Source organism: Panthera leo, chromosome A3, assembly GCF_018350215.1.
Source record: "Panthera leo isolate Ple1 chromosome A3, P.leo_Ple1_pat1.1, whole genome shotgun sequence".
NCBI lineage: Eukaryota > Metazoa > Chordata > Mammalia > Carnivora > Felidae > Panthera > Panthera leo.
In genome coordinates, this window is record NC_056681.1 from 95,727,981 (window position 1) to 95,740,537 (window position 12,557).

The 12,557-nt window shown below is 36.6% G+C and overlaps 1 protein-coding gene across 10 annotated transcripts in view; it reads left to right on the forward strand.

The window, feature by feature from the left end:
• Positions 1–12,557, forward strand: part of CTNNA2 (catenin alpha 2) — a 1,100,619-nt gene that overhangs the window by 1,017,860 nt on the left and 70,202 nt on the right. For all 10 annotated transcript variants that reach the window (XR_006200794.1, XM_042932824.1, XM_042932822.1 and 7 more), the window contains one exon: positions 7,861–8,042. Coding sequence is in view for 9 of the 10 variants with exons in the window: in XM_042932824.1 (XP_042788758.1) it covers positions 7,861–8,042 (182 nt within the window). In the remaining variant the exon portion in view is untranslated. The remainder of the gene's footprint in view (positions 1–7,860; positions 8,043–12,557) is intronic.

Genomic DNA, 12,557 nt, shown 5'->3' on the forward strand with positions numbered 1-12,557 from the left:
TTTAATATTTATTTATTTTTGAGACAGAGAGAGACAGAGCGTGAATGGGGAGGGTCAGAGAGAGAGGGAGACACAGAATCCGAAGCAGGCTCCAGGCTCTGAGCTGTCAGCACAGAGCCCAATGTGGGGCTCGAACTCACGGATCATGATATGACCTGAGCCGAAGTCGGACGCTTAACCAACTGAGCCACCCAGGCGCCCCGCAATTCATATTTTACACAATGGAAATAACCACTAGTGCTTCTGATTCCTATTAACTCCATTTTCTCTCCATCACTTGAAACCTAGCAGCCACATCACTGCAAACAATTTAAGAGTATAGTGGATTTTATTGGCTTGGAATCATGAATAGATAGTTCAACAGCTAAGGAACACATGAATACTCAGATCTTGTATTGGCACAGACACCACAGTTCTGCTTGAGGTTGCCAAGCTTATTAACTCAAGAGGGAAGGACAAATGGAAAATTAGAGCGCTACTTTGTTATGGGCTCCATACTCTGTTCCATGTTCTGGCCTAGGGTCTCTGGTGAACAAGACCACATCTTTGAAATTGGTCCAAATTCATCAGAATAGAGAAATAACTCCCCCCTCCCTCTCGCTAATACCTGCTTATGGCCAGGGTGGTAGCCCTAGATCTGTCTGCCACATGATAGAAAAAGAAATTATACAGACATATTAGAAATATGCCAGTTTAAGGCATGGAGCAGGAAGCAACAGAAAGATTATTGCTCTGGCTGCCATTTGAACATTCCTGAACACTCAGTGACACTATCTACCAACAAAAGTGTTTCTAAGAGGATTCTGACCAATCCTATTAACTGTATCTCCTTGAGGGTAGATGCAGGTAATCAAGGCAAGTTTCAAGAGATTATATCCCTGGGGATTATAAAAGAGGGTGAGATTATCCTCCCTTTAAAGACTCAGTTTTTATAGGGTGAAAACAATCTCATTATATAGATTGAGTTCTTACTATATTCTAGTTAGAGTATTTTAATTCTCTATTAAGCTTTACTTTAGGAAAAATAATGTATAGGAAACATGAGTTTGTATACGAAGCATGAGCCTGAGTGATTTAGGACAGAGATTAGGAAACCCCATAAAGCTCACACTGGTTTAGGAATTGTGAAAGAAGAGTAGACAGAGGAAGGGAAGAAAAAAAAAAAAGTTAGAGAGGGAGGGAGCCAAACCATAAGAGACACTTAAAAACTGAAAATAAACTGAGGGTTGATGGGGGGTGGGAGGGAGGGGAAAGTGGGTGCTGGGCACTGAGGAGGGCACCTGTAGGGATGAGCACTGAGTGTTTTATGGAAACAAGTTTGACAATAAATTTCATATTAAAAAAAATAAAATAAAGAATAAATAAATAAACAGGACTCAAAGAGGACTAAACCTTATGTTAAGAAAATCTTTGTACTTATAACCCAATTTCTCTTTCATGCCTTATGCCCTGATACTCTCATCCAACAGTGAAATGATTCACAAGATATATAGATGGACATTGATAGGGGAAATACGAGGGTAAAAGCCAGAATATTAAAGATGCACTGGCTTTGGTTCAGACAGATTTGGTTTTGAATTGTAAAGAGTGGAATGAGGACAATGCTCCATTACATGTTGCTTAATTGCTATGAGCCTCAGTCCTTTTATCTGTAAAATGTGAACAATAGACTTGATAGAATTCTTTTGAGGTTTAATTGCTTAATATTTGTAAAAAAATGAACAGAATACCTGACATACATTAAGTGCTCAATAAAGAATGACTGAAAATTGTCATCCTTTGGAAGAGAAATCATTTTGTATCACAGATTAGTGACAGTAGAAAAGTACACAAAAGAATATGAAGCCCCCTACTTGGCAAATCTTTTGTGGACTGTAATCCTTCCCCCACTCCCAATGTTGAAATTTGAGAAGTTCATTAAACTGAGAGGCTTTGGAGCCTGTTTTGGCCTAACACTAAATCAATTCATCCATCAGGTCAGTTCCTCTGCAGAATTAAATAAAACCAGCATTTTTGTGTCCATGACAAAGGGCAAATTTGAGTAATTCATCCAAACATTAATCAATTCAAAGTCAGTTTGATTGACTGAATGCAATTCAGTGTTGATATAGCCCAGTATCTTGTGTCAATGATCAAGGCATATTTACAACCCTTATCATATTATATAATCACCATCTTGTCAAAATGGCATTATTAGTCCCACTTCTTACAAGAATGTAGTCCCATTGTACTTCCATTTCATGCATCTTACATTAGATATCAAGTCAATTAAGATGGGTGAAAACGGAAGTCAGATGGCACCTGTCTATATCATCTACTATATTTTTCACCCAGTAGGTGAAAAGACAATTGTTTTTTTTTTTTTTTTAAAGGTTTTTCAGCATGAATTATGAACACAGTCCAGGATAGTAACAAAGTACCCCTATAATCCAGTACTTGGTGATTTGCCTTTGAGATCCATCATGTGGCCTGTGTGATTAACTTGCAGCAGACAGCATTAGTTATTGAGTCAGCCTATTTTAGCCTGTAATTATATGATGACAAATCAGAGACCTAGAATTATGGCTGTAAGTTGGAAATAAGAGGGTACATTGAATTGCTGAGATGACAGATGGTCGAACTTTTGACCAGAGAAGTATGTTAACTTGGTCAAAATTGTGAAGGAGACCAAAGTTGTCTTTGACAGAGGTAGTTGCCCTTTGTATCAGTCAGTCCTTCCTTGTTAAAGGCCTTATTTTTTGTTTGCATTCAGATAAATTCTTCCTCTCTGAAAGGGTAAATTAATCTATAAGGAGGTTAAGGTAGGAGAAAAGCTTTTAGTACCTACTCTAACATTGCTCCCAAATTCTGAAATTAGATTATTTCCTTTATGTGTCCCTATCTGATGCTTCTCTACAGTATTTTGTTGAGAGAGGGAGAGGCAGAGAATTATCATACCCTGCTAAAATGTAGGAGGAATCAGACCCTATGATCCTAGACATGACATCTTAAAAACTGCTTCTTCACAGGTTGACGTAGTTAAAATTGGTCAATGAAAACTTTTGGGCACTTAACCTTAGTGATGGAATATATAATTTGGAGTCATACAGACCTGATTTTAAATATTGTCTTGATCAAGCTGTGTCTCTTTGGGCAACTTTCTTAGCCTCTCTATGCTTTATCTGTCTCTCCCTCTCCCTTTCTTTCTCTCTCTCCCTCTCCTCCTCCACTGTCTACCTCATGATGTCCGATTAGGAGAACTGCATGATAAAATTTGTATCATAATATGTGTCACATAATATGAAGTTGATAAAGATGATGATGATGATAATGCTTATAGCATAAGGCAGTTTTTCATTAGAAGGCTGGTCAAATAATTTAACTTAAAAGAGCATGGACAATTTAGGAAATCATGAAAGTTTTTACTTGAATTAATGAGATAATTAACTCAATTTTCCTGTTTACTTCAGGGCCTGAGACTGGTAAAAGTCAAAGGATCCAATCTTTAACTACTTATATTTATTATTCTGCTTTAAAACCAAGTGAGCACAAATTGACACATTGAGTTTTAGCCCTTTTAATCACTTATTTATAAAGATGTACTTTAAGCCTAAATGTTAGACTCTTACTCTGGCTTAAGGAACTAACACTTGTCAGTTTGGAGGCTCATAGACTCCAAAAGTAATTTTTTCTCTTTGAGATTGGAAAAATAATCATATCAAAAGCTCCTGAGATTTAGATTGAAGAAAAAATTCTGGGCAGAGTGATTGTTGGCTTGTATCAGTGATTTGCACTTTGGTTTAATAAGTAGAGTTTATAATTTCAATCACAAAAAAATGGTTGGCTCTTCAGAAGAAAAGCTGAGAGCCTGGGATCAGGAAGCAGGGAATTTTGTGGATTAAAGTCTCTGATGCCACAATATGGGGCCCCAGATCAGCCAATCTCTGGAGCTGTGCTTGGCTACTATGCATAGAACCAGCAGAAACTCTAAGACCACCCCAGGTGATCACATCACAGATACAGAAAAGCTGATTTGTTCCCTTTCCTCTTGGCCATGAAAATCATTTTTCTCATGTTGCCTTAGTTTGAGGGAATGAACAATTGCATATTATATATTTTCTATTCAACTTGATTTGAATGTAGTCATCTTTTTTTTTCCAGCTAAAACTTTAATGTGTTAACATTTCAAACTGCTGAGTTACATTGATAAGACCTAATTAAAACGCATGTGTTGAATTTTAATTTGATTAACTTGCAAATTTTGCAGTTTGTGATCTACTGTTTATAGATAACCTTTTTTTAAGATTCCAGTTTCAGAAAAGGTCAATTATGAATTTTTAAAAGCCAGGAGCATTTTAAGAATATTTAGGAAAAGACTTTGGCTCATCGATAGCTACATAAGCAGAAGCAAATGCAATGACACTTGCACCCAAGTCACACACCATTAAGTGCATTATGTGGGTTGAGCACCCCTAGAGTCAAAATAACATGTTCTTTTGCAAATCTGCTTTGAAGGGGCCATTTTTTTTTCTTCAGAATTGTGCCCTTAGAAAATGTTTGTCAGTTCTAGTAACTTCTCTTGAACTCTGTTGATGCAGTGAGTGGAAAAATGGTTACACAGTCAATCAGAAGATATATATTGAGCTTCTACTGTTTGCAGGATGCTGAGGCCTCTACCCTAAGGAAGCTCTGAGAGAAGTCAAAAGTAGGGCAACAATAGGAATTAGAGAGTAGAACAAGGCAGTTAATACTCAAATCCTAAATTATACAACTGAAACTCATGTGATAGAGTTCAAAGAAAAGTGTACACCCTTCAATGCACAAATTAACCCTTTTGAGACAATGAAAGTTTCATTGCTTTCCATCTGGGTATTGAATATAGAGTCTGAAGGTCTGGTGGGTAGTTTTACAGATTCTTCTACAGAAAAGCACCTAATGAATGGTTTACATAATTCTAGTTAGGACTTCTGAGGTCTAAGTAAAACATGAATATCAGTTTTATATGAGGACGACAAATTAATCTAGGACAGCATCAGATCATCAGACAGGGATGCTTCAGGAAAAAAGTGCATATTTAACTTCTGCAAATCCATACCTATCTCAAATGCAGTGGGATAGCTGTCTTGTTATTAGTACAGTATTTCATATTTGAATTTATAATCAACTCTTTGGTATATCAGCCACCTTTTTGATAGTTTTTAAAGTACTTTAAAATATTCTTCAAAAATACTATTTTAACCATATAGTATTTGTCCCAGTCTGACTTTTTAAATATGGATAGCAATTTGTGTATATGCACATGGACACTCACATACACATACACAGACACTCACATATTAGTTATATAAAGCCACACACATGCCTGCATGGAAGTTTGTACACATGGCTATATATTAGTAAGATGTATCTGTGCAGCTACTTGTCTGAGGACACCTTCATGTAAATTATACAAAGAGATCCCTTACTCAGGCAAACAAAGTCTCATCTCTAGGATGTCCAGCCTGGTGAACAATGCTTATGATTTCAGCAATACTTGCCCCACTGGAATGGGATCATTGTGTAGTGTCAAACCTGTATGTTTGTGCATGGTGATCCACTTGTACATGGTAGTTAAGTATGGTGTTAGTTGACCTGGGTTTGAATCCTATACATACAGCTTATCAGTTGTGTAATATTGAGAATTTAATTTCTCTGGGTCTTAGTATCACCATTAATAAAATAGCGGTAATAATAGTATTAATCTTGTAGAATGCTTAAGTAGATTTTTTTTTTGTTTTCTTGTTGTTGTTGTTGTTGTTGTTGTTGTTGTTGTTGTTTTTACATACATAAGCCTCTTAGCACAGTACCTGGTATACATTTCTGTACTCAAGGAATCATGTCAATTGTCTATTTATGTATAGTAACATAGACTCTGGGCCCATCCCTTCTCTTTCATAGCAACTAAGTAATGAGCTCAAGGGGTAGCTGGAAAGGAAAACTAATATAGTCATGATACTAATATATTAACAATAATCCCATAGATGCTTTCATTTCTCTTTTTGGAAAAAACACAACACCTTTGTTATTTCATTTGCTGTCAACTATAACACCCTGAGGTAATTTTTTACTATTCTTAGATCTGAAGAAGTTAAGAATATGATCCAGTAGCGATTAAGTCTTAACCTAAGTCAGTGATAGAGCCCATTGAGCCCAGTTTTGCTGAGTTTATGTCCATTGATATTTTTACTAGAAATCAACAACCTTTCTTCCCAATAATTTACTTACATTAGGACAAACTTTATAATTTAGGAAGCAAGGCTTTATTGTATGTGTTATTTTACTTGTCCTTTGCAAAAGTTTTAAGTTTCCCAAATCATGCTTTCATTACTGAACACACATATCCCAGAACCAGAGGGTTACTAGTGCTGTCATACTTATCCACATGCTCCTTTCTATGAAACAGGTCGCACATGGTTCTATGAGGATGGAATGAAATGATTCCAGACATTGCATTCAAGGCAATGCATACATGGTGTTTACCAAATGCAGTTGATTGTCTTTATTTGTGGTACCTATATTCTATAACATCACCATGAACACTTAATTAGCAGCTATGGAGTCATGGCTTTTAGAGGAAATAGTGTTAGGTTCCTGAGAGCTCCTGGTCTCAACATTTTATTTCAACCAATAAATACAGAATCTTGTTTAATGAATGTTTCCTTTCATATGCTTTATAGTTTTGATTCATTATCATTGAACTCATGGACAAGAGCACTGTAGCTCATGCCTGAATGAACCTTGTCTAATACATGTATATTTCTCCATAAGGCACATCACAGCCTTTCGGTGCTTAGGGACACTTAGAAAGCATTTGAGCACTATGGTTGGGGGCTATGTTAAATAGAAAAATTACCAATAAAAAGTACAAATATGTGGAAAATATGGCACCAAATAGACGACAGAAGGGACCTGTTGTTCAGTGCTGAAACGAAAAGACAGAGAATTCCTTGTTCAACCATATCTGTGAATAGGCCTGACAGGTGAACCCAATTTTTTGCAACTCTTTGCATGTCTGTGAATGACGAGAAAGCACCACAAGTATTGATTTTGGGCTGCCAATAAATTTTAGAGAGTAGGCAAATTTGTATAGAAAGATTCCATGAATAATGAGAATCAGCTGTAGTTCTTGCTTTTCTACATTCCCTTACCTAGCAACTTTTGAAAATCGACCTTTACTTCCTAAACCTATATCTTATCCCATCATACCTTCTACTTCTGCATACTAATAGGCTCTGTAGGGAGTCATGGTTATCTCAGAATTTCCACAGGGAAGATGGGAGAGGGCTGGGAATAGGTATGCCATCCCTGAAATGCCTTGGGTTAGGGGATTGTTTGGTATCTAATCATGCATTCCTTCATTAACACTCATGGAAATTCTCTCCACCCCACTTGGATGCTCAGATATTGTTTAAAATTCCTCTTCTTTCCAGCGACAGAAAGCCTTTTTTCTTTTTTTTCCTTCTCTGAACAGATTTCAGTGTTGAAAGAGGTACATTCTTTCATCTGGTAAAAGTTTCTTGAGACCAAATATAAAAATTGTCAAGAATAGATTCTTTTGAACAAACATATGTCATCAAAGCAACACAGAAGTTCTGTTACTGTCAATGTGCACATACCTTTTGGATCTCTCTATTTTTGTGTGTGTATAGGAATAGGGACGGGGATTTGGGGGATGTTACCAGTCTATGCTTTTGCTTTCCTGGGGATGGAGAAAACGTACTTTCTGGAATGGTGGGGCAGCCTATAAACCTTGTCGGGGTCTGGCTTTGCCATTAACTTAAAGCAGAGTCACCCTACTTTACTTTGTCAATATTAGTCACACGTATTCTGTAACCCACACAGGCCATCATGGCACAACTACCGCAGGAGGAGAAGGCAAAAATAGCTGAGCAGGTGGAAATATTCCACCAAGAGAAAAGCAAGCTGGATGCCGAAGTGGCCAAATGGGATGACAGCGGCAATGATATAATTGTGCTGGCCAAGCAGATGTGTATGATCATGATGGAAATGACAGACTTCACAAGGTGAGGCCCAGAGACAGGAAGATGATTTTCTCATTAAACCCAGAAGCGTAACAGTGTATATTAGCATGTGAGAGCCTGCTGAAAAATTAAAATATTACATCAAAGCAAGGTAGTGGTATTATAAAATTTATATGTGTAAGTCAAAATGATATGGACCTAATTCTTAGCAGATAGTCAAGGAGGACAGATTCATTTTTGTGATTATTATTGTTTTAATTATACTAAGTCAGTCATAAAATCTAACCCCTGGGAGTTGAGTGACTCATTTTTGTTCTGTGCTGTTTTGCAATGTTTTTAAACACTGTTTTCAAGATAAGGTGAACGATTTGTTTATATTCCTTTGGGAAAAAAAATGTACATCTATACAGCTGTGTGTGCATACATACATGTAATAGGTTGAATGCGAAGTCATGATCAAGCATTGATCTCAGCTCATGTTTTACCCTTACATACAAAGATTCAGTTTCCACAATCTGATCCCATAATTTTGACAGGAAAATTAAAAATTGTATAAGTGTTATTCCCTTTTGCTGTAAGCAGTGCTTTTAATAAATCAAGAGATCAGTCAGAATTTTGTCGGGAGGCTTTGCCTCACCGGGGTCATTGCTGTTTCTGCCACTGCAATTTTAATCTCCTCTTTAAAGGGAGGTGACATTTCTGCCCTTCCTACTACACAAAGGGCAAATCAAGGGAGAGCAAAGCTCAATGAAAAAAATCCCTGGATTTTGAAGCTGAATACAGGTGATTTTAGACCAGCCTCTTACTGTCTTTGTTTATTTGCAAAATGGGGAAATAATGCTTTTCTTATAATCTTCATAGGAGAGCTTTAAAATCCAATGAGGTAAAGCAGTTGTAAATTATGCTGCTATACAAATGTAAGCTACCATTATATTACAATTTTTTTTCCATTGGAAACACAAATACACATGATCAAGATATTTTAATGATTAAACATGATATTTGTTTATAAAACTATGTAAGATATATGGTAATGCCAAAATATCACCTTACGGGTGACAATATTTTTAAGGATTATTGAATGCTTCTAATAGGAGAAGGCTACAATTGATTTTATGTAATAAAATATGGAATATCTCTGCCTCATCCCCCTTACCCTTTGCCTCTGGCCAATATATACTAATGACATTGCCTGGGCCTTTCTCTAAATATTTTTAAATTGTTTTTGACTTCAGTGGAATTACTTTAGTAATATGAAGGTGACCTTTGAGACTTTTTAAATGTCATTGTATTCATTAGAAGCTCAAATTTGTACATCCGGTTAGTCTTTGTCGGCTTCACAGATTTATTTCACACACGAAAAATAATAGTAGGAAAAAACAGTCTGAGCTACTACTTAAGGATACTTCATAGCTAAGTATGAATTTACTACAAATCACACTATTCTGGCAGTCTCAGTCGTTGCTTTTCTAGGCCTGTAATGACTTAATTTGCTTGCTTTCAACATGGTATTAGTATTTTATCTGATAGATATTATGCAATCCGTTAATAACATCACTTGTAAAAATAATCTCATTAGTTCAAAGTGAATAATGAATCTAGTCAAGTTGCTAGTTTAGATCAGAAGAACATTTTATAATGCTCTAGATTATATATAACAGTGGTCATGGAAGAGAGATATATTTGAGGGGGTCTTGTTAGATGATGTTAAATAAAGCAGACTTTCTATTAGTCAAAGTATAGTTTTAAAAGCAAAAAGAAGGCCACTTCAATTTCCTAGGGATTTCATATAATCATTTTATGCTTATTTGAGTAATGAAATGTCTAGGATAACACTGATTATCATTTGTCCTACCACCTGATGAGTAGTTTCATGCCTCTTTGTGAGGGCAAAGGGAGGAACCCAGTAATTAACGGCCAGAGAAACAGACGAGGGCGTGAATTGGAAATCGAACACGGGAATCTGAGTATTTGTCGCTATGTACATCTGCAGAGCCTCTCTGGCAAAGATGAAGCTGACTTGAGCCATTTTTTGGTGGACTCTCACCTGAGTTCTCTACTTAGCCGTATGCATTATCATTATTATTGTTGCCCCAGCATTTTCTACTTCAGGGAAGAATAGTTTTAGCTGTATACTGTAAAAAGCCCTATGTACTATATTCTCTAAAGGAAAGAAGATAGCTGGTTAGGAATTGAAACTTGACTCTTCTCAAATCATATGTTTAAATTGCATCTGGAGGGCAAAAAAAAAAAAAAAAAAACAAAAACAAAAAACCTTTGCATTTATTATCATGTTGTTTTATTTTTTACCAGTAGCTAACATTAATTTGATTCAGTCATCTCAATGATATACAGTCCATTATTATTAAAATTGGAGAGGTTCTGCCTCATTATTTGTGAAATAACTTCTTCATGGAGGATAAAACTAATTATGCCTCATGTCTTTTTCCTGTTCAGTCCTTGACTTCTATTTCATGGGCAGTGGCAGAAGCACTGTCCTGCAGAGGGTGACTCCATATTTCTGATGTCATTCTCAGTAAGAAATAGCATGTACCAGTCTTGTGTCCCAATAACATAAGGTGTGCAGATGGCAGCAGCTCAGAAAAGAAACCCAAGTTTAATTGTATAGCAAGGAACAAAGCTGTCTTTTGAGACCAACTGTAACTTCTGATCTGTAAGGAAAAGGATTTAGGCTAAGAAAAGGAACTTTCAGGGTACAGTCAACTGTAAAATACTGAGCACTGGGCTCAGAAAACATGTAATCACCCCATTCTTCCCAAACTTAATTTCTGCCTTAGTGCAGACACTCAGTACCTCAGTCTAGGTATCACTTGGCTAGTTTTTGATTTCAGCCCTTGACCCTTTTCTGTCCCTTCCATGTCACATCTGGCCATTAAAAGGCCACCGTCTACCTCCCTTTACACCAGCTCTCTCATTAGCTCTTCTGTTCATAGAAAAAAAAAATACAAGTACTGATTTTGCTATACAGTGCCTACCTTTTAAGTTTCTTTATTGAAATATATTCGACACATGACATTACATTAATTTCAAGTGTACAACATGGTGATTTGACAATTCTGTATTTATGCAATGTTCACCACAAGTACAGCTACCATCTATTGCCATATAATGCTACTACAATACAATTGATTATATTCCCTATGCTGAGACTTTCATCCCCATGATTTATTTATTCCATAACTAGAAACCTGAGACTTTCATCCCCATGATTTATTTATTCCATAACTAGAAACCTGTGTTTCTCACTCCCCTTCACTCATTTTACCAGTACCCCCATCTCACCTCCCTTCTGGCAACCATCACTTTATTCTCTGTATTTGTGGATCTGTCTCTGATTATTTTGTTAGGGGTGTGTGTGTGTGTGTGTGTGTGTGTGTGTGTGTGTGTGTTTTAGATTCCACCTATAAGTGAAATCATACAGTGTTTGTCTTTCTCTCTTTTGTTTCACTTAGCATAATATACTCTACGTCCATCCATGTTGTTGCAAATGGCAAGATTGCATCTTTTTTATGACTGAGTAACGTGTGTGTGTGTATCACATCTTCTTTGTCTATTCATCTATTGATGGATGCTTGGATCGCTTCCATATCTTGGCTATTGCAAATAATGCTGCAGGAAAAATAGGAGTGCGTATACCTTTCTGAATTAATATTTTCATTTTCTTTGGGTAAATACCCTGTAGGAAAAGTACAGGACCATAGGGTATTTCTATTTGTAATTTTTAAAGAAACCTCCATACTGTTTTCCATAGTGGCTGTACCAATTTACATTCCCACCAACAGTGTACAAATGTGCCTTTTTTTCCATATCCAAACATTTATTATTTCGTCTTTCTGATTCAAGCCATTCTGACAGGTGTTAGGTTATATCTCATTGTGGTTTTGGTTACCATTACTCTCATGATTAGTGATAGGGAGCATCTTTTCTTGTGTCTGTTGGCCATTTGTACATCTTCTTTAAAAAATTGGGGCTCCTGGGTGGCTAAGTTGGTTAAGCATCCGACTTCGGCTCAGGTCATGATCTCGTGGTCTGTGAGTTCGAGCCCTGCATCAGGCTCTGTGCTAACAGCTCAGAGCCTGGAGCCTGCTGCAGATTCTGTCTCCCTTCCTCTCTGCCCCTTACCCATTTGCTGTCTGTCTCTCTCTATCAAAAATAAATAAAAATTTTTTTAAAAAAGTCTATTCAGGTCCCCTGCCCATTTTTCATTTGGACTGTTTTTCTTTTTTTTTTATTATTTAAGTTATATGAGGTTTTTTTTGTATATTTTGGATAGTAACCCCTTATTGGCTATATCATTTGTAAATATATGTTCCTATTCAGTATGTTGTTTTTGTTTGTTTGTTTGATAGTTTCCTTCACTGTGCAAAGGATTTGTTTTAAATTTATTTATTTGTTTTGAGAGAGAGAGAGAGAGAGAGAGAGAGGGAGAGAGAGAGAGAGAGAGAGAATCTCAAGAGAACCTCACTGTCAGCACAGAGCCTGGCACAGAGCTCTGATCTCACTAACCATGAGATCACTGCATGAGCCAAAATCAAG